At 28.6% G+C, this 21,838-nt stretch overlaps 1 protein-coding gene and 2 non-coding genes across 3 annotated transcripts in view; 1 reads left to right on the forward strand and 2 right to left on the reverse strand.

Annotated features, from left to right (window-relative positions):
- Positions 1–3,851: 3,851 nt before the first annotated feature.
- Trnap-ugg (transfer RNA proline (anticodon UGG)) lies at positions 3,852–3,923 on the reverse strand. Its single transcript has one exon. It is a non-coding gene; the product is annotated as a tRNA-Pro (tRNA).
- A 1,218-nt stretch (positions 3,924–5,141) lies between these two features.
- The window catches only part of LOC145187391 (superkiller complex protein 3-like), a 24,861-nt gene continuing 8,164 nt past the window's right edge, over positions 5,142–21,838 (reverse strand). The window contains exons 10-48 of the mRNA XM_090081161.1: positions 21,815–21,838; positions 21,431–21,503; positions 21,071–21,157; positions 20,927–20,992; positions 20,031–20,077; positions 19,584–19,707; positions 19,422–19,501; positions 18,944–19,043; positions 18,771–18,823; positions 18,495–18,566; positions 18,354–18,389; positions 18,034–18,118; positions 16,280–16,311; positions 15,979–16,079; positions 15,252–15,354; positions 15,015–15,107; positions 14,666–14,755; positions 14,204–14,288; positions 14,042–14,089; positions 12,812–12,926; positions 12,588–12,649; positions 12,361–12,417; positions 12,177–12,245; positions 11,945–12,019; positions 11,659–11,824; positions 9,427–9,520; positions 9,213–9,302; positions 8,963–9,087; positions 8,719–8,842; positions 8,434–8,552; positions 8,256–8,314; positions 8,102–8,148; positions 7,945–8,017; positions 7,711–7,758; positions 7,036–7,240; positions 6,209–6,543; positions 5,791–5,988; positions 5,592–5,668; positions 5,142–5,518 (exon numbers count right to left, since the gene is read on the reverse strand). The exon at positions 21,815–21,838 is cut by the window's right edge and continues 136 nt beyond it. Coding sequence (XP_089937287.1) covers positions 5,428–5,518; positions 5,592–5,668; positions 5,791–5,988; positions 6,209–6,543; positions 7,036–7,240; positions 7,711–7,758; positions 7,945–8,017; positions 8,102–8,148; positions 8,256–8,314; positions 8,434–8,552; positions 8,719–8,842; positions 8,963–9,087; positions 9,213–9,302; positions 9,427–9,520; positions 11,659–11,824; positions 11,945–12,019; positions 12,177–12,245; positions 12,361–12,417; positions 12,588–12,649; positions 12,812–12,926; positions 14,042–14,089; positions 14,204–14,288; positions 14,666–14,755; positions 15,015–15,107; positions 15,252–15,354; positions 15,979–16,079; positions 16,280–16,311; positions 18,034–18,118; positions 18,354–18,389; positions 18,495–18,566; positions 18,771–18,823; positions 18,944–19,043; positions 19,422–19,501; positions 19,584–19,707; positions 20,031–20,077; positions 20,927–20,992; positions 21,071–21,157; positions 21,431–21,503; positions 21,815–21,838 — 3,628 coding nt within the window. The 3' untranslated portion in view covers positions 5,142–5,427. The remainder of the gene's footprint in view (positions 5,519–5,591; positions 5,669–5,790; positions 5,989–6,208; positions 6,544–7,035; positions 7,241–7,710; positions 7,759–7,944; positions 8,018–8,101; positions 8,149–8,255; positions 8,315–8,433; positions 8,553–8,718; positions 8,843–8,962; positions 9,088–9,212; positions 9,303–9,426; positions 9,521–11,658; positions 11,825–11,944; positions 12,020–12,176; positions 12,246–12,360; positions 12,418–12,587; positions 12,650–12,811; positions 12,927–14,041; positions 14,090–14,203; positions 14,289–14,665; positions 14,756–15,014; positions 15,108–15,251; positions 15,355–15,978; positions 16,080–16,279; positions 16,312–18,033; positions 18,119–18,353; positions 18,390–18,494; positions 18,567–18,770; positions 18,824–18,943; positions 19,044–19,421; positions 19,502–19,583; positions 19,708–20,030; positions 20,078–20,926; positions 20,993–21,070; positions 21,158–21,430; positions 21,504–21,814) is intronic.
- On the forward strand, positions 7,594–7,665 carry Trnap-ugg (transfer RNA proline (anticodon UGG)). The gene has a single exon. It is a non-coding gene; the product is annotated as a tRNA-Pro (tRNA).

A 21,838-nucleotide genomic window follows, 5' to 3' on the forward strand; every position in this document is an offset into this window, starting at 1 on the left:
AAATGAAAATTTCACAAAACTTGTAGTAGTAATTGAAAAATTAACAACTTAGATGTATGTATGTATGTATGTATGTATGTATGTATGTATGTATGTATGTATGTATGTATGTATGTATGTATGTATGTATGTATGCATGCATGCATGCATGCATGCATGCATGCATGCATGCATGCATGCATGCATGCATGCATGCATGCATGCATGCATGCATGTATGTATGTATGTATGTATGTATGTATGTATGTATGTATGTATGTATGTATGTATGTATGTATGTATGTATGTATGTATGTATGTATGTATGTATGTATGTATGTATGTATGTATGTATGTATGTATGTATGTATGTATGTATGTATGTATGTATGTATGTATGTATGTATGTATGTATGTATGTATGTATGTATGTATGTATGTATGTATGTATGTATGTATGTATGTATGTATGTATGTATGTATGTATGTATGTATGTATGTATGTATGTATGTATGTATGTATGTATGTATGTATGTATGTATGTATGTATGCATGCATGCATGTATGTACTTCCAACATATACCAAGTATATTACACAGAAAACGAATCATAAAAATTAGAAAAGATTAAGTGAAACATTAAATTCATTTTCAAGTAAAAACCAAAAACAAAACGATAAACATAGCAACAAGACAACTGGTTTAACATATTTTCATGTAAAACTTTCAAACTAGAAAATGATTTTTGTTTTGCTTGAAACAGCTGCAAAATTTTTAAAAATTAAAATTTCATGTCAAATAAAATGTAAATTTTATCACATGGTTTCACCCGACAAAAAAAATCTTAATTACTCTTATCGACTTTATTGCTCAAAGTGCCGTAAACGATGATTGCTTCTTTTAGTATTGTTAGGGATAACGCCGAAAGTTATAAAAAACGTCGGATTTTCTAATCGTACCACATATACAAATCACTAATTGTACAAGTGGATAATAACAGTTATCGAAGTGTACTAGACTGAACATTACTGGAAAAGATGTGCATAGAGATCACTGTTTATTTTTAAAGATATTCTCCTTTTTCAGAAAAGACAAAATCCGTCATAACCCATAACGTTGTAAAAAATTAATATTTTAATTTTTAACAGCTTTTGCCTGGTAACGTTCATTTTAGTGAATTGTTTGCCAAAAAAAGTTATGCTCAAAAGAAATGTTTAGTGGTGCAACCGAACGCTCATAAAAGCGAGACATGCCTTAAATCACCCGAGTAGTCATTAAACTTCACTTTGCTGATCTTTATTTATACCACTGTTCGCATTAACGATAAAACACTTTGGGCGATTTAATACGTTCACTGCCGAGCGAATTTTTCAAAAGCCACGAACGTATAAGAGATGGAACGTGCAACTTATAACTTTACATCAAAGAGGCTGCAGAAATCAGCGAGCCATGCGATTTTCCAACTAACTCTAAATTTTCCGCGGTCAACAAAAAATCTATAAAAACGGCTGCCGACAGATTTAAAACAGAAACTCTGATCACATGGTATTAGTTTAATCTTTTATAGCATTTGTTTGATTAGACTGTTCAGGATAAAGTAACTACTTCAGGTGTTGACAATTTACTAAACAAATTACACCAAGGTAAAAGAAATTAGCTGTCGGCACGAACAGATTTTGTCATTTTTTCAAGATGAACATTTGTAAATTTTTTAAACTTTTTTCTTGTAAACAAAGCCCGTCAATGATAAAATAGACCTGTAAGGTTGATTTAAAATGACTAAAAAACGTGTAGTAAAATATAAAAAAGCTATATAAAATTTTCTGTCAAGATCTGGTTTCAATTTCTTGGTTCTTCATTCATCAGCCTTAATTTTGTGTATTTTTTTAGTGTTTTTCGATATGTTGCCATTTTTTGCCTCGACTACTCTATAAGCTCCATAGTATATATTCCACTATGCATTCTTTATTGTATTTATATTCATTTTATGTATAAGTTATTTATCCTTAACAGTATATATTTCAGCTGTTAAACATCAATTTCTTTATCATCATCCGCGTTATTTCTTAAAATATTAGGAATGTCTAGCTATATAAAATTAAGCTTAAAACTTTGTCTATTGGTCTATATTCTTTAACAAGTTAAAGAAAGTTGATGTGACTGGTTGACGAGACCAAAAGGTTTTGACGAATCCGACAGACTTTACTATAATTTAATTTCTATTGTTTAAAGCAAAAGATTTGTAACAATAGGGAGCGAGCGTGGTTTGCAAAAAAAAAAAACTATCGTAGCACGTCCATCTCTTATACGTCCATGCATAGTCACCGAGAGAAATTTCGGGCCCTGGGGAAATTTTCTTAAGGGGCACTCATTATGATCAATTATATACCCAGGACCAATAGAAGCGTGCTCTAGTCATTGAAAATTAAAAATGAAAGTTAACTAAATCTTTTAAAAGTCAAAACCATTTAAATCTTTTAAAAATGATTTTAAAAAAATTGTTTGTAGATACAAGGGGCCCCGGGAATCTTCCCCGTCCACCTTCCCCTCTCGGCGGCCATGCGTCCATGGTTAGAACTAAAACCGAGCCGAAACCTCGGTTAGGAATAAACAAGTGACGTCATTTTGATACAGTTCTCAGAACAATTTAAAGATAGAAATTATAAAATTGCAGACAAAATGCAGTTTAAGATAGAAGGAGAACAATTTAATAAAACTTTTTCTAAATAACTTTAATTTATTTTTTCATTGATTTTAATATTTGTTAAAAGGCAATGGCATAAGTGCAACATATAATACTCAAGATAAATACAAAATATGTAATATATATTTGTTGTATATACACAATTTATTCCATGCTTATAAATTAAATTATTATACGTAAAATTTTTTTTTAAAAAAAAAAAAAACCTTAAAATGGAAATAGCTTTTATTTAAACTTTTCGCCTGGCAAAGAGTCTGTGAATCCTGCAGCAAGTTGAAGAATGGGAATTCCTTTGAACTGATTTAAAATTGAAGTTTGAAACCTTCATTCGAGGTTCATGCAGAGGTTAATTAATTTACAGAAAATATCTCAAGTTAGCTATGGAAATGTGGTCTGATTGCTCTTTCACTATTTTAAGGATTAGCGTAAGCTTTTTCAACAGGTCTTGGCAACTTATGCAGGGTATGTTTAACAAGGAGGAATTATCTAGTAGCAAATCTCAATTAGAGTTTGAGCTTGTTGTAGCTTAGAGTACTTCTTGACTTTGCAATCAAAGTAACAACAGGAGTAGTAAATCTTTTTTTCTTATTTAATGTGAACACGCCGTTTTTTTATTTTTTTATTTTTTTGAAACGAATGTTATATCTGTTAGTTGTTTGTAGTATGTGGCTGTAGAAAAGTTTAGGATTTAAGGAGCATCGGTTTTAGGATTATGTGGAAGGCAAATGTTGGGATCGAGATTAATGGTGTGGGGATTGTTTGGTTAGGAATGGGCAAAGTTTAATCGTTAAAGGGTTAATGTTTTGTTTACCGTCCTCAGTATATTCTATTATACCATATTACTCAATAAACATTCTATCATTCTTTTCCCAGTTGTTTTTCACTTTGCACCTTTCCGTTTTATCATTTACTTGCGTGACAGGTTGATGAATCATGTGTACGTCTTCTCCGGTCGTTGTTTTTAAGACTTCTTCTTTTTGCTTTATCAATTTACTTGTATGATTGGTTGGCGAATCATCTTATGTACATCTTTTCTGATCGTTATTTTTTTTTCTTAATTCTTCTACCTGTAGTTTAGTTTTTTACAATACAATACCAAATAATTTACAGAACTTTATTTTTTTTTTCAAAGTTGTTTTTAAAAGTTACGAAAACGAGAAATATAGGAGGGCTCAACCGGGATTCGAACCCGGGGCCTCTCGCACCCAAAGCGAGAATCATACCGCTAGACCATTGAGCCTTACTCTACAATGGAGTTTTATTATTACTTAATAAATAATTATCTGTTCAAACGTGCTATGCAGTCGCTTATTTTAATTTATTCTAAATTTTTTCTTATAAGAAAAAGTTAGTGATTACCTATCTTATTTGATGTTATCACGTATCACCCTGACTTAAGCATACCCAGATTGCGCTCCTTCGTACATAACTGTTTAGAGGTTGATTGATGTATTTTAACACGCCATCAAGGACCTGGAAGACCAAGACGGTTCTGAAGTAACGACGACAACACCACAGAAAATTGAGACCGTACAGCAATACATCTACAATAATTCCATAATTTTTTACATCAACTTGTAGCCCAAACATACTTGTCCTACAGTAATTCACGATTATTTTTATCTTTGAAAACTCGCACCACGCTGAGCTTCCCTTTCAAATCTCAACTACTCAAAAAACAAAGCTTGCAGCCTTTTTCTATAAGAAGGAATAATTTAAACATTTAAGTAAAAGTTATTTACTTTTTTTGTTCTTATATTATTAATGCTGGACCCAAAGTATTTATTACTAAAATAGTTCGAATTCAATTTCTTTTTGTTTTTTTGATTTCAACCAAAATTTCGAAACTGCAGTTACTGAACTTGGGCAATCGGTCCCGGTGACAGTTTTAATGGACTTTTTTGTGTTCACCAAATGATTATTCTTTTATTTTGTAAGTTAGAAGAAATTAAAGAAAAACGACTCTTGTCAGAAACTTGTACAGCCGTTAATTTATAAAAAACATCGAAACATTGATCTTGATTTTCAAATTAGCAGATGTGTAAGCTGTGCGTTAGTAGATGTGATTGCTGTATGAATATTTGTAATCACGAAGAGTTTAATCAAAAAATATACAATAAATAGCGATAGATAGGTAAATAATGATAAAGTAATTTTAATAAAACTTTTAAAAACAATTCGTAAAAAGAGGAAGCATCTTGTGAATGATTTCCTAGAGCAGCATAAATTCCCTAAAGGATTGAGATGAGAAAAACCGGGACTGTGTATAAAAACTTTTAATTAAAAAGAATGATTAACGATGAGCTCATCTTAAGTTCTTGCAACTGAAGATTTCTTAAGAATAGTTTGTGATTGAGAAGCTTAAATGATAGATCGTTCTTTTGACTTTGTTTACCAGATCTCTTATACTTTAAACCTCATTTTCACATTAAAAAAAAAAAAAAAAAAATCAAGACGATAACAAGACAAATTTGTTTAATTAAACATCTAATGAGTGTTGTCATTGACGAGAATAAATTTTCGAAAAATGATTAGCAGAACCTAATCATTATCGTTATAATATTTTATCATTAAAGGTTGTCGTGTTGGTATCCAACCAATTAAATTATCAGCAGCGTTGTAACTACAGTCTGGGGGAAACACAAATGCGTCTTCAGGCATTACTTTTTTTAAATTCATCCAAAAGTGAAAATAATTTCGTTAATAAAAACCAGAGGAAGAAAGAGGGGATTGTCATGAGGTCATTAACCCCACACAACTGACAGCTGTTGCTGCAATTTATTTAGAAATTGATCTTCGACGACTGACAACTTTTGCAAATATTTTAAGGCAGCTCTAAAAAGAATAAAACTTTTAGAAAAAGAGTAAACACCATCCGATTGGAAAATATAAAGAATTCCATTCTTACTTCTGGTTGTTCTGCATGAAAAACAGTATTGCACGAGCCAAGATCACGTGCGAATCTGCTTCATCAAGTTTAAGTAACTTAAAAAAACAAATTTGGAAAAAAAAGCAAAACATATAATATAATAATTCTAATAAGTCAAGAAGAATTTTTTATGAAAACGATTCATAAACTTTTTATTAATCATCGTATAAACAGATACCTCATCAACCGCTTGCTGAGCTCGTTTCAGCCAATCAATTTCTTTAGAAATAAAATATGTCTGCAGAGCAAGCAGACACATGTTTAGTAAAGTTGAAAAGTTAGAAGAATTATGCTGCAAATTTAATTTGATGACTTCATGGTTACATAATTCCGCGCAAAGTGGCATTCGATAAATCTTGTACAAATGTGAAAGAAACTGAAAAAAAAAAAAAATTTCTCACTTTTTATCTTCACAGAACGAGAGAAAAAAATTAAAATTTGAGTGCAAAATTTGCTGAAATAAAAATTATTTTCGTACTTCAACTTTTCCTTAGCTTACAAAAACTACAACGTTTATAATGAAAATGTGTTAAATTATAAATGAAATTTTCTAAAATCTTAGAAAAACTCTGTTAAAATCGATTAAAAATAAGTACCTTCCATCGCCACAGTTTAGTACTATGTGTTGTAACTGTCGATAAAACACGCAAGTTCTCTAGGCCAGATTGATTTTCGCTTCCTGGTTTTACTTGCAACAGAGCCACACCTTTTAAAAATATAAAGTCCTCTGCGAGATTTTTGTCATTGGTTACAGAGGGTATCACTTGGTTGCAGAAAGACTGAGCAACCGAAACGTCGCCGTAGTAAATGTGTGAGATTACAAACAATTTCATCAACCAATAACATAACCTCGTCATAGTTGCACGAAACTTGGTATTGTCAAAATGGTTCCGGAAAGTTATTTCTTTCGTAGATTGATTTATTTCATCCACTGAAACAATAGAAGTGTAACATTAAATAAAAAATCACAATGCAAGCTATAAAAATGCACGGTAGCATGGATAAAGATGATTCACTATCTATATATATTTATATAATCTCTATTATCCAGAAAACTGTTTTTTTATTTTTTTTCTTCTACATTTTAAACGAGATTTTTTTTTGAAATAGCACACCATTTAAAAACCCGAACGTTTTTTCGGTGGAACAAATGTTTTCGAACAAAATAATCGCCTAAGAGAAAAAAGTTTTTTGCGTATGAAAAAAAAGATTTAATCACTATAAAAAATAGTGATTAAATCCTTTTTTTCATACGCAAAAAACTTTTTTCGTATGAAGAAGAAGCGAGCAGTTTACCTTATTGGTTTAGAAATCTGAAAATTCAATGGTGATTTCAATTTCGAAACAAATTTTAAAAGGTCAATCGAATACCCTGAATGTGGAACCCAATTCCACAAAGTTTAAAAGCAAAAAACAATTTTACCTTTCGTCAACGCTAAATGCGATAATTCTGTTGTCTTTCGATCATAGCAATTGTTCGATGCACAAAATGAGAAATGACTTGACGCTAGTAGCGACCAACTCTCAGGTTGATGGGGATAGCTATGAACATACCGTTGTACATCTTTCGATGAAATATTTTTGCGAGGGAAAACTAATGACGTCAATGCTGCCACCATCGAGGTCATCTATGAAACGAATATTTCTATATTTAAAATGCTTTATATAACATAAAATCAAATCAAAGATTTTTCAACAAGTTTTTTATAAAAAGTAATTAGTGAAAGAACAATAATCCTTTTTCCCACTTACAAAACACCAAAAGGTCCAATAAATATTTTCAAGTTCATACAAAAGATTAAAAATTACTTTTATGATCAGGATTTTGCATGCCTGTTTTTTTAGCAATTACAAGTTTTATTTTTTAAGGGCATCAATAAATAGTAGTGTAATTCCACTTTAACAAACACAAATGAAAAAATATTATGCATGACTGAGCATGATTTATGTATTTAAAGATCATTCTCCAACTTTCGTATGTGGCTCAATGGTCTAGCGGTATGATTCTCGCTTTGGGTGCGAGAGGCCCCGGGTTCGAATCCCGGTTGAGCCCCTAACTTTGTTTATTTGTCGAAATAATAAACTAATTACAACTTACTTGAGTTGGAGGTAGATTCGATGCATTTTTTGAACATTTCACTGCAAGCTAAAATGTTTACGATTAGATTAATAGTAAAGCCAATCTTAAAAATATCTCATATTTTAAGATAATTTTATCTTTAAAAAAAATATTTCAAGATATTTCTAGGTTATTATTGGCAATAACCAGAAAAAAGAATTCTACATCAATTTTTTGAAATATAAAAAAATTTTGATAATGAAAAAAGCTTACTAAACATTTATTGGGATGATGCTGGATCAAAAAAGTCGACATGAAGCACCACAGACGTGAATTCATTGGGTAACTAGAGAACAAATTTTAATTTAGACCATTTGAACCATTAAAAGTTGTTAACTCAATAAATCAAAAAAGAAGAATATAAAAGCACCGAATGATTGCACGAGAAATCTGGCGTTGAGCGGGAACCAGTTGCCCCTGAAGAGAAAGGAAAGGCTCAAATTTAACTAATTCAAAAAAAATGAAACAATTAAATTATATCATCCTGTTTTGATTGTTAGTGATCCACCTGAAACTCATGATACCTGAAGAACATAAAAAGATGACATCAACAATGTTTTGCTCACTTCAGACGTCTCGCTCTCTAAAATAAAAAATTTTAACATTAAAAAAGAGAAGATCAAAAAAAAAACAAAAAAAAAAAAACAGAATTTACGAACAAACTTTCGCCATTCTCCTTAGTAAAATATAAAATCGGCAAACCTTGTTTATGCTTTGTGAGTTCAGCTAACGCAACCGTTGACAAAGTGCCATCACCGAGAATCAAACCAAGCGAGGCAAGTGCCATCAAACCATATTCACTTGAATTATCAAGCTGACTACTGTGATGTAAGAAATATTTAAATATGTTAATTTCAATAAAATTTTCTTAAAAAAATAACAAGTTCGCAAATTCAAGAAGGAAAAAATTTTATTAAGAATTATTTCTGGATGAAAACCAACTTACAATAAAATATACGAAAACAAGAAAAGTTTTAAAAAAAAAACCTTTTTAGAAACTGTGTTTTCGCTGTATCAATATCCTTCAGAAGGTAAAAAACTTGACCAAGTGCAGTAAGTATGCAAGATTTTTCATGATTGTCTGTGGAGACAGATAATGCTTTTTCGTATGCTAGACAGTTTGACAGTGAAATATAACTATAGTGCTTCTCGAAAGTATATTTTTCAGCTATTTATAAAAGAATGCAAATTAAAAACTAGAATGTTTTGCTAGGGTACAAATTATTTATACTTTCAACACTCTCCTTCCATTTTGATGTTGCATAGTATGCATGGGCGAGCTCACACAGCTCCAGAGAAGTGTTTAAAGTGCAGATCTTATATATTTCTATTGCGTCTTCAAATTTTGACATCTGACTAAAATGAATATACGTATTATTTATATTACTTAAATGCATTTCTTACTCATGTATAAAAATAATAATAATAATAAAAAGACAGCAAGCAAATAATAAAGTAAATTTACTGTAGTTAAAATTTACCAAAGAACTCTAGCTTGATTTAGCAACACTTTTCTTAGTTGTTCAGGATGATCATCATCTGACGGTTCGTTTGATAAACACTCCCGTGCTCTGAATAAATTGACATAATTTTTTTTTTTTTAATATAAAAACATTCCACAAAAATGTGTATTTTGTATAAAATGATAATCGATGAAAATGAAGAAAAACATTAGCTTTTTTTACTTGAAAATACCTTGAAAAGGCTTCTTCAGCTTGCTTGAATAAAGATTCTTGCTCAAGAAGCAAACCCAAGGTGTTGAAAGCAAATGCATTATGATGAAAACGGTCTGGAAAATTAGAAAACTATTAACTTATAAAAATATAATAAGTTATAAAAATATAATAACTTATTAAAAAATATAATTAAATTGTTTAAATCAATTTAATTTAAACTGTTCAATTTATTTATAGCTGTTTTAAATAAATTTATGCATACATAATATGCATATAGTAGATTGTATGTAAAGATAACAGAGGAAAAGCGGCTTTTCTGAAAGGAAATTTAGCTAAAAAAGAAAGTTTATATAGGTATTACCTTATCTATTTTAGATTTAAGTGGTTTACAGATTGCATACTTAAGAAAAGCCTACTACATTATAATGAAGAAATACCATACAATCTTTGTTACAATTTAAATCAAAAGATTGAAAGTCTGATATATTTAACAGACAGATATTTTTATATGTTATTTTTTCAAATTACCAGACATGAAGTACCAAAACCATGCCTCTAATTGACTTCTTTGCCTTACTAAGGTTTTGTTATATCCCTAGGTAAATTCTTGGCTTCATAAAGCATGAACTGATTGAAAATGAAAATACTGACTAGGTTTAAAAATTTATTTTACCGGGTGACAAGAAATAATGGGGACAATTTTCAATACTAAAGTAGAACTATTAAAAATATTTCTGTATTATTAAATTACAGCTCAATTTTATTAATAGGATATTGTTTACCTCATATTAAAGTTGTTTTTTTTTGTTTTGTTTTTTAGAGTTTATTTTTTATTCCATAATTTCACTTCATGAGGCAGGCGAGTGTAAATATTTCACTTCATGAGGCAGGCAAGTGTAAATATTTCACTTCATGAGGCGAGTGTAAATATTTCACTTCATGAGGCAAGTGTAAATATGATACTGCTAAAGCCTTGATGACTGCCAAGCAAACTGTATAAAAAACAATTCAGCAATACAAGGAATTGGGTCATGAAGGTGACAGACCAAGAAGAGGACACAAACCCTCCGCCAGTACATTTTGCTTATGGAAGATCACCAAAAAGAGAGTTCTATGGAATCCAAAGAGATTAACGAGAAAGATTGCTCATGACATCAATGTGAATCACGAAACAGTACAATTGATTGCTAAAAAAGATGTGGGATTAAAGCCTTACAAAATGCCTAAAATGCAGCTGCTGATAAATTCTAACAAAGTCATAAGAAAGAAAAGATGCTCTTGAACAGGGGACAATTGGAAATGAATCCTTATTTCAGATGAAAAACTGTTCACAATTCAGCAAGCCTACAATTCTCAAAATGATAGGATTTGTTCTCAAGTGTCCTTAAGAAGATGCAAGACAGGTTGAATGCCACCAAAAATCTATACTCATGGTTTGGGCTGGAATTTGTGTATCAGAAGCTTTTAAAATAGCAGATCTTTAAAAAAACTCTACATTTATTTTATATATGAGTATTATAAAACTAATAAGAAAATAATCTTGGATTTATTTGGTAGATAAAAAGCCAAATGAGTAAATTAAACATACACTGCAATAAATCATCTTTACTATAATACTCTTTTCAAGTTACATGAGAAATTAGACTTTGTTTCTTCATCATGAACTTTGATCTTTAATTTTAATTTTTTTTTTTTTAAAGGTCTACAGGTTGTATGTACAGGGTGCATGTTTAGGGTGCGGCAGCAATTTATGAACTTTTTAGAATATTTCTCTCCATTAGAAGTGATAATTCAGCATTTTGATGGACTGAGGGTGCTTGGTGTGACATTGGTAGTGCCCTGTCACCCTTCTGTGCTACAAATCTGTCATTTTGCCTATTGATACCACAGTCAACACTAAGAATTTTTCATCTGAGAAAATTTTGACTATTGATAAAGCATGTTTTTTCAGCTGATTCAGAAGCTTCTTTGATCACTCATCTCAAAGTTTTTAGCCTTTCAAAAAGTTGGCATGTAGGTCATGCCACACTGACTTTTAGATAACTTTACATATAAAAAATTTTACTGTATTTTATCTCATATAGTTTTACATGAATACCACATTATCTCCTGTAGTCTTACATGAATACCACATAATAAACCTAAGCATAAGTAATACTTAATTTACAGATGAAATATTATTGTTAGTTTATGCATAAAATAAAATTGCATTTACTTAACTTAGGATTGGTTGAAAATTAAGTGAAAGTACCTGTATACTTCATTAAAGCAACAGAAGCATTAGATACAATTCTGCGAATGTAAAAAGGAAGATGTGACAAGTCAGGCTTCGGACTAGTACTCAAGGAAATAGATTTTTTCATAATGGTCTCTAAGAGCTGTAGCACAGACTGTCCATATGCTGTAGAAGCTTCACACTATAATCACAGCAGTTTTCAAAATAAAATGAAAATCAATAAAAATCTTTTAATGTTCCTTAATGGAATGTTTTATTGTTTTCATTGTTTACGATTCAAAATTTCTATGAAAAAACTTACATGAAACTTGAGCTCAAGAGCATGCCTGAATAAATCCATTGCATCACTATCAGCTATAGTTTCTGCTATACAAGCCTACCAAAAAAAAAAAAAGTGAATTATATTGAAAAACTATGAAGCTTTTTTTATTGTAAAGTAAATTAAATTGGAAAACTGGAATAATTTATTGAACAAAAAGAGATTTTACTACTAGTTCATAATTAAACATAAACATGAACCAAATATTTCAAACCTGCCCAATCCAGGCTTGAGGAAGTGAAGGATCAGAAGCCTGTGCTCGTTTGAATGCTTCATGAGCAGCCTAAAAATATGGCAACCTTAAACAACTTAAATATTCTTTAGAACAATCAACTTCTATAACAAACCAACATTATTAAAGGGTAATTTTTACTAAGGGAATAATTATTCATTCATACTTGAACTTTGTCATGCTTTAGATATAAGGCTCCCAGATTTGCCCACACTATGCCATCCTGCAATTAAACAACCTGGGATTTGTATTGATTTAAATCTTTAAAGTGTGATTATTTTTAAATAACTTTTTTTAAAGCAAATTAGAATAAGATTAACAATAAGTCAATAAACTATCCTCTAAAAACTCTTATCTTGTATACAAGAATTGTTTTATTAATTAAAGCAATACTTGATCATTCAACTGTAAAGATTTGATGAATGCATGTTGGCTTAAACTTGGACTATGTGTATCTGAAAAAAATAAGGGGGTAAATATTTAAGTAACAAATTTTTTTAAATTGATAAAAATAAGAAATTATAAGATTGTTTTGGTATCAAAAAAAAAAAAAGTTACAAATTTTTAACTTGAAATAGTTATGTAAATAAAATTAAAAAGATAAGAAAAAATTTCACCGTCGATTGCATAGCCACAAACTTTTTGAACATTACCAGAAAATCCTGTGATCACTCCTAATGAATTCCAAATCATAGGATTGTTTGAGTCAAGACTTAATGCTTTTTTGACCAACTTTAAAAAAATAAAGAACTAGGATTTATTTAATATCTGTGTGTCTTTCCAGAAAGGCATTTTAAATCAGCTAATATAAAACAGCTCATAAAGAAAATATTGTTTTAACTTGTTTTTGTAAAACAACCCACTGCCCAAAAGGCTTATGCTATTTAAAATGGGTCATAAAATTGACCTTCAATTATGCACCCAATCAACTTTGCAGACTTTCCATTAATATACAGTAGCATTAAAACAAAAGTTCTTTAGGCCTGTTTACTTTAGTTCAAAGTAACTCTAAGAGCGAACGCATATTTTTAAGATGTTATCAAGAGACTACAAACATTTGGCAGATGTCTAGAGCCAATTTATCAAAAAATCATATTATCAATTGATAACTAAAAAAAATCAAGGACTACATGGTATCAGCATGCCTACTTAACTATTCTAAACAATAGACTGGCAAGAAGAAATTATATACCCAGATCTTTCTGTTGTTGATCTATGCCATAATATCATGAGCTACCTGTACTCAATCCACCCAAGAGAAACAAATTAGAGATACATGATGGGATACTATATTTAGGGGTTAATTTCAAATTTTGAAAAACTACTCATTTCTAAATCTTTTACAGTTTTGTATTACTTTATTATAAACACATTTTACATTAGATTTGTTTTGTAGTTTTTGTGATTAAAATGCACAAATAAATTTCACTTCTTTTTTTTAAATGTCCTAATGAAAGTTAAAAAATAATTAAATACATTTTAATCAAAAGTACAAAATAACACTTTCTTTGACTTCTTAGAATTAATATAAATTTGCAAATTTTTCTTCTTTAGAATTTATAAAGACCATGTGCTGAGTAATGAAAACTTAAAATAACACTACCAGTAATATAAACTGTAAAAAAAATTATTGAGAAAAAGGTTTAAAAAAAGTAAAATATAACTCCTATTTTCAATTCATCAGTACTATTAAACTTAATCTATTACATGAACCCATGTTGCAATTGCATAATGTTGAAATGACTTTTCAACATTTCAAAAAAAATAATCACTAAGTGAAAATAAGTTTAACAATAGGATTGATGCAACAAAATGTAAATATTTAAATAACTGGTTACTAACTTTACCTCTAAACTTTGTTGAAGACCATCATTACCTTCTTGTCCACCAACGTACTAGAAAATGATTTGTTAACTAGATTCAAAATTTCATTTTTGTGCCTTTCCCTACCTAGGGATGTGTGTGATACTAGAAATAAAAATAAATCAACATAAAACTTTAAAACGTACAACAGAATAACGATGCGTGGTAATAGCTAAGTCATGCCAGTAGCTAGCAATATCTTCACGCAACTTCACTGCTGCTCCATAACACCTATTGCAAATGAAAAAATAAAATTTATTACAAAAATAATTTTATTACATTTTAAGTAGTAATACATTGTCTTTACATCACAAAAAAATAATAAGTGCCATAAGAATTTAGTTTTATTTTTTGAGACATAATGTTAAATTTAAGGAGTTATTAAATTCTTGCTAAAATATTCTCTGATAACTTTTGTAGGCAAAAAGATAGAGTAATAATTAAATATTCAAAATATATTGACTTATAAAAATATTTTTCAAATTTATATTTATTGTAAATATCTTTTCTTATTAGTGGCACCAATACCTAATACAAATAAAGTTAATGCATTTGAAAAACCAAAAAATAACTAACTGATATAAGTAAAACCCACAAAAAGCAACAACCTTATAGCAGCCATAAGAACATCTTTCTTCTTGGCATGATTAAAAATTACAATACCAAGGAGCTTTTGAAGAAACTCAGGGATATCTAGCCTGGTAACAGCATAAAAAGAATAATTGAAAACAAATTTAGTTTATGAAAACTTAAATTTTAAAAATGTTAGGAGCTTCATAGTCTCTTTTTTTTTTAGAACCTTTAGAAATGACTTTGTTATAGTTTTGTTATTTACAACTGCTTGATTAAAATAGATATTAAAAAATGAAAAAATTGAAAGAAGACATTACTCTTGAACTTTTAAACTTCAATAAAATTTGTGCAACGTTAGTAAAAACTTTGAGAAGTTCTACTCACTTGCATCTTTCCTCTGATACCACATATAAAGCTGAAAGAGCATCACCAATTGTTTTCCATAGACAGCTGTAACTTGGCTGCTTCTTAACAGCACTATAATAATTATTAGGACTATAATAATTATTAATATAATAATTATTACTATAAAGTATCAGAAAAAAAATTTCATGTCAAACTTAATGTTTTTATAACTTTAGAGAAATTTGTAAATGTTAAACATATTCATAAAAAAAACACCTTGATATATAGTTGACAACATTCTGTGCATGAAGAACAGCTTGTCCATCAAAAGTTTCTCTAAGTTTAGTCTCCTCTAGATGAAGATGAGTTATACCGAGGCCTTAGAAAAAAATTTTATAAAAAAATCTATATACAAAAATAAAAATTACCAGAGACACAAGACAAGTCAGCATTTCAGATTTTCATTAAATTTTAACATTAATTTTTTTTGATGAATCAATGCACAGCAAGAATCTTCTGAATCTTCAAGGTTGCATTAGGATGAAAAAAAAACACACCCAAGCATTAAAGTTAAATATAAACATGCCAGGCAGCTGTTTTTGATAAATCATCAGTTCTATATTTATTAGTGATAATAATCATGTGTAAAATAAAATTTCATAAAATAAATGTTACATCTGACACACTGGAAAAAATCAGTACTTTTTATCAATAATTAAATTTAGCATATTAAGAATAATATAAATAAAACTTGGCACTTTAAGGATATCAAAATTAAGAATCATTGATAATTATCAGTGCTGATAAATTTTATGAAACAGTCCCCTGAACCAAATAATGTACCTAATTAGTAGTAAAATAAGACAATTCTATAATTTAGCTAATATAAAATATAATTTTATGCCCTACATTTTTTGTTATTGCATTCCAAAAACAAAAAAATGAAATTAACAATAAAAAAGAAAAAGAATCAAAAAAAGATTTAAAAAGTAGGGAAAACTACCTAAAAGAGCAGGAAGATAATCAGGATTTTTCTCAAGCAACTCTGTATAATCAGTAATAGCTTCCTGATCCAAGCTCAACATCTGTTTGACTTTTGCAACCCTTGTAAATTGTAATAATAGGGCAGTGGTTATCAACTCAGCTCCTATCAACTTGCTTCTCAAACTTATTTCAATCATATTTTTAAGTTGTATTATAACTTTTTAATTCAAATCATAAGAATGATTTTATTGTAAGAATTTTAAAAACTCTATAAAAAGTATATCTTCTAATTATTAAAAAAATAATTAAGTTCAACTTACATATATTTTGAGTATACAGAAGATCCATCTAACTTTAATATAAAAAAAAGAAAAACATAAATTATAACACATACACATATTTTAACATAAATATGCAGATTTACTATTACAAATTTAGTTTTAGCATATTGAGGAAATGTAAAACGCCTACTAAGCATCAAAGAATTTAACTATCAAAGATTTTAACTATTTAGACATTAATCCTATTTTGATATTTTTAAGCATCTGACTAATGGATATTACTCCAACTCAAATGGGGGTTAATAAATTTAATAGAGCCCTTGGTCTTATTCAATCCAATGCCAAGTTTTTGATGGTAATGTTAAGAAACTTATTTGATAAAAAAAATGTAAGTTGCAGACCAGAGGAAGTGTGATCAAGTTTTTCTAGTATTTAACTTATGAAGATGGGTCTGTTTCTACCTTAATGTGACCAGTTGGTTTGAGCACATTGGAATGACTTATAACCAGAGAGTTATACAACTTTATTAATGGCTATGAGGCTGAAAGCTGTGCTGTTTTGTAATGGCAATTAGTAGCCTCATCTTCCCTTGATTAGTTTGGAAAAAACCAATTAGAATTACAACATCATTAAGAGCTTACTAGATACCTTGAAGTATAAGTTGATCAGATAAATTATGGCATTCTAAGATGGCTTTTGAAGGTAGTTTTAACAAGTTATCTTACTTTTGCTCTTGGAACAGAAGGACAACAAAAGTATATAAAAGACATCACTTGCCACACAAAAACTAGTTTTTCGGGGAGAAAAAAAAAATTGAGAAACTTTGGTACTTCAAAAAAGATAATATCACATTTGTACACCAAATTAAGTTTTAAAACAAATTCTTAAGAATTCAAGGTAAGGATTTTCCAGCCTTTAGGTTTCTTCTTCCAAATTACAAATAAACCACAGATAAAGACTCCAGAATGCAATAAGACCTCTTGAAATTTACCACTTATAAGACTGAAAACTATATGGAAAAAACCCAACATGCAGTCAGATCTCATTCAAACTCAAGCTTGATGCTCATTTATATAAATTCATAGAGAACAAATGAACAAACTCAAGTGAACAACTCAAATGCTTCTGGCAAGAAAAATTGCCAGAAGCATTTGAGTTGTTCACTCAAATGCTTCTGGCAATTTTTGCAACTAAGAGTCATATAATGTGAACATGATGAAGTAACAATATTTTAATTTAAAAGCTATTTTTATTTTGCAACTAAGAGTCATATAATGTGAACATGATGAAGTAACAATATTTTAATTTAAAAGCTATTTTTATCATAATAAATTTTATTTGAAGTATTTTTAATTTATGTGAACAAGAGGATACAAATGCACCTAACTTTATTTGGAGGTATATTAGTTCCAGATCACTGTCCAGAAACAAATAAAATTAGCTGCCCAAAAAGAAATAAAATTAGTTGTCCAGAAACAGAAATTCTGTTGAAAATACTGTTGAAATTATTGAAAAAAATATTGTGAAAAAATTTACTGCTGTTAATAAGTTCCATATCAGGCTTATATTATCTACAGGATCAAAACATGTTTAATTATGTATATAACAAAACATAATTTGCATTATTAAGTAACTATATAAAGTATCAGTTGTCTAATTTCATGCTAAAAGTTCTTATGAATAACAACTAAAAACTTTTAGTTTTAACTTTTAAAATGTTAGCTAAAAGATTAGCCAGCAATGTTGTAAATCAACATAATTGCTAAAACACTCAAAGTTTTTTTAAAGAATACCTGAAGTGCTTTTTTAAATGATCTCAACGCTGATGTATAACTCCCCTTGTTAAAATAGGCTTCAGCAAGGCATTCCCAATAATGGCTGTTATTTCAGAGGAAAACATGTAAAAATGAAAAGAAAAAATATTGCCAATTCATAAGAAAAAAGATTTTTAATTGAAAATCTACCAACAAAATTTAACACATTAACTAAAAAGTTTTTATGGTTTTTACAACCAACTACAGATATTTCAATTAAAAAGTTGAGAAATAAGATTTTTAACAGCAATGTATGATAAAGCTCACTCTTGTAAAAAAAAAAAAAAAAAAAAAATCACCTTATGTCCGATTGCTCACGCAAGGCCTTTTGAAAGCTAAAGATATGGTTTTAGAAAAGTTTAAAAATTTCTTTTGAAAACTTGTACAAAAAAAAATAATAATAATAACAAGAAATATGAAATACAAAAGTTAAAACTTGCAATATTATAGCTTTATCAAAGTTCTTTAACTTCAAGTAAATAAGCCCACATCTCACACATGCCCAACTGACTCTAAATTAAAAATTCGTTAAAATTATCAAAACTTTAGTTGTTTGTTTAAATATTTAAATTACCACAACTTAACATAAAAACAAACATTTTTTAATTTTAACATTATGGCTTGTAGCTACCATTAAAGTTGTTCTTGGAGGGTGTGACCACAACATTCTTTTTTGACTAAGTCTGTATTACTGAATAAAAAACATGACAACTTACTGTCCAGGCATTCCTTTGGATATTGCAACCTCATATACATTTATTGCTTTTTCCTGAAAAATAATGATCAAGAAAATTTGTTAAGTTTAAACAAGCCATAACTAAGATAACTAAACAAACAAAGGTAATTGCTTCCTTTTTAAGTTCCTAATACACACAACAAAGTTACTTACCTCTAGTTCAAGTTCTAAATAAAGATCACTAAGATTTCCCCCAGCTTCTTTGTTACAGCAGTCCAATAAGAACGCCTTCTCAAAACATTTTAAAGCTTTTCTATTCAAAAATTAACATTTTCTGAGAGCAAAGAAATTTTAAACTTGAGATTTTAAGCTGTTTAGAAGGTATATATATATAAAAAAAAAGATCTCAACTGATGCACCAAGTCAACTTATAAACTTATTTATTTTTTTATTTACACTTTTCAGAATCAAAACTAAAAAAAAATATTGTTATATGGCTAAGTTACTTAAATAGTTTAAGTACATTTTTTTGTCACCTTGACCCGTTATATGATTCTGTTATTAAGATTAAAATACTTGTTTCAATTAAAAATAAGAGATCAACTTATAAACTCGGTTGACTTATACATCAGTATGTATAGTATTACTATCTCTTTAAAAAAATCAACTCAACTATCAACAAAATACTTACAGTTTATCCTTGACAAAGTCTCGCTGATAGATTCCAAGGTACACAAATGCAGGTGCAAAATAAGGATCAAGAGATGCTGCCTAATTTTCAAAAATAGTATTTCATGTGGGAAGTGATCTTATAAACATAAAGACTTAATTTACAAACAAACAAAAAATGTACCTTCATCAAATTTGAGTAAGCTTTTGGGTAATAGTGATGTTCTTGTTTTCCAAGTTGCCAATACACCTTTGCAAGTGCATAATGACAATTGAAATCAGAGTAGATTTCTAATGCTTCACAGAGCCTTAACAAATAACATAATTCTGGTTATTAATATAGGCTATATAAAGCTTTTCTTTTTTATTTGCTGTTGTAAATTGTAAAACAATACACTGTCTTTTATGAGTATAAGGTAATATATTATTTCACAATTTATAACAGCAAAAAAAAAAAAAAAATGTATAATTTAAAAACTCAAGCATTAGCAGCAAGAAAAAGAAAATGCATTTGAAAGTAATCAATTCTAAGTAAGCAATTAAAAGTCATCAAATCTATGAAAACAATTAATTTAAAAAACTAATTATAATAGATTTTATCTTAAAAGACTAATGCTACAAAAGTGCTTACCTAAATTCAGCATCTAGGAGCTTATCTTCTTTAATGCTTATGCATGCCTATATAGAAATTTAATATAACTGGAATATGTAATGTTAATTTAGATTTGTTTAAGACTAAAATAGTTTTAAAGTAATTTTATACTTTAAATAAATTATAAGTAAATATTAAAAAAAATATCTCTGATTTATAACTTTTGTTAAGTTAAAATTTAAAATGGAAATAAAAAAAGCTATTAAAAAAAGATCTTATCGATGATTATATCTGTTACACATTCTATGCACTAGATTGTGACTAATGTAGGCTGCAAATTAACCTATTGTTATTAATCATAAACTAAATATTCTAATGACTATTAACAAAATCCAAATGTTTGGAGCATAGAGAAAAGAATTTTAAATCGACATAAAAAAATTAAATTTAGAATAATAAAATTCTTAATTTAGACAGTAAGAAATATTAAATGAATCTAATTCGTTCTGAAGCTAATGTCTTAAGTAGTGACTTAAATTTCTTAAGGCCTTAAGCAATTAAATTTTACGATTGAAGTTGTCAGAAGAAGTTGTCCATCAAGAAAAAATAATTAGATAATTTTTGTGAATGTAGTGCAATACCAAAAAAGTTTTAAAAGCACAAAATTTAATGAATAAATTACACAAAACAAACTGAACAAATAATTCATTTATAAATATTTTAAAAGTGAAGAAACAGAAATACAAAAATATAATTAAAAGAATTATGTTGTTTTAGTTGAAATAACTTTAGTTAAAGTTATTTCAACAAAAACAACAACCATTTTATAAAAATTAAATAAACATGAAAAAATTGTTTTACCACCTTATTTTGTGACATAGAGTCTCTTTGCTAATCTATTAAAAAACTTTAATTCTTCAACATTTTCAAAATACCTTTAAATACAAGTATCTACTATTAGTCCGATGATCGAACTTGTTTTTATCCAAGCTATCCAAAATCTAAAGAGGAGACCAAACTGTTAAAGTAATTTTTATATGAAACATTTTGTTTTAAAATTGAAAAATTTTCTTGCTTACCTCGTCACATTTAAGTTGGTTGTTAAGATGAAAATGAACATGTGCTTTTACAACACTCTGGTAATTACTGAGTTGATAATTGTTGATCTAGAAAAAAAAAAAAACATATTAAACATTCATTAAGTTTAAAGTAAGCAAGGATTTTTCACTTTTCATTTTGTCTTTACACTCATTAACTTTATCATAATTGGTAATGGCCTTTTATCATGAATTTTAATCTATTCGCAAAACCATCACGTTAAAAATCTCAACAAAGGTTTTTTAATAACAAATCTCAACAAAGGCTTTTTAATAACAAATAACTTTGTTGTTGTTGATTTCTGTTTAAACAAGCTCAAAGCCATGAGATGGAAGTATTACTTTTTCAAGGACTTCTTTGATATGATCATCAGTACAAGATTCTTGTTCCAGATATAATTCTGCCTCAATTTCACTGAAAGCAATAAATGGTGAAAAGACATTTCTCTTGTACTCATAAGAAAAAATACCAAAAAAATTATCACATCAATAATATGATATACTTTTAACATAGCCATTAATTTTATTACATTTTTGTGAAGAGACAGATAGAAGATTTGATTCCAAGTGGTTGTGAGCATGCCACATCCCCTTTTGACTTTTATAGATAACTTTACACATAATTTTAAAAAGCTATTATCTTGAGGCTAATTTTACTTTTTTATCTTACTTAAATTTAAAAAGTCATTTTTAAAATTGATTACAAAAACACTCATAAAAACTTACAATAAGAGTTTCTCCAAGTTTCTC

The sequence above is a fragment of the Hydra viridissima genome, unplaced genomic scaffold (assembly GCF_058129835.1).
Source record: "Hydra viridissima isolate aposymbiotic clone 2 unplaced genomic scaffold, HvirCarnegie_v1 scaffold_1, whole genome shotgun sequence".
In the NCBI taxonomy this organism is placed as follows: Eukaryota; Metazoa; Cnidaria; class Hydrozoa; order Anthoathecata; family Hydridae; genus Hydra; species Hydra viridissima.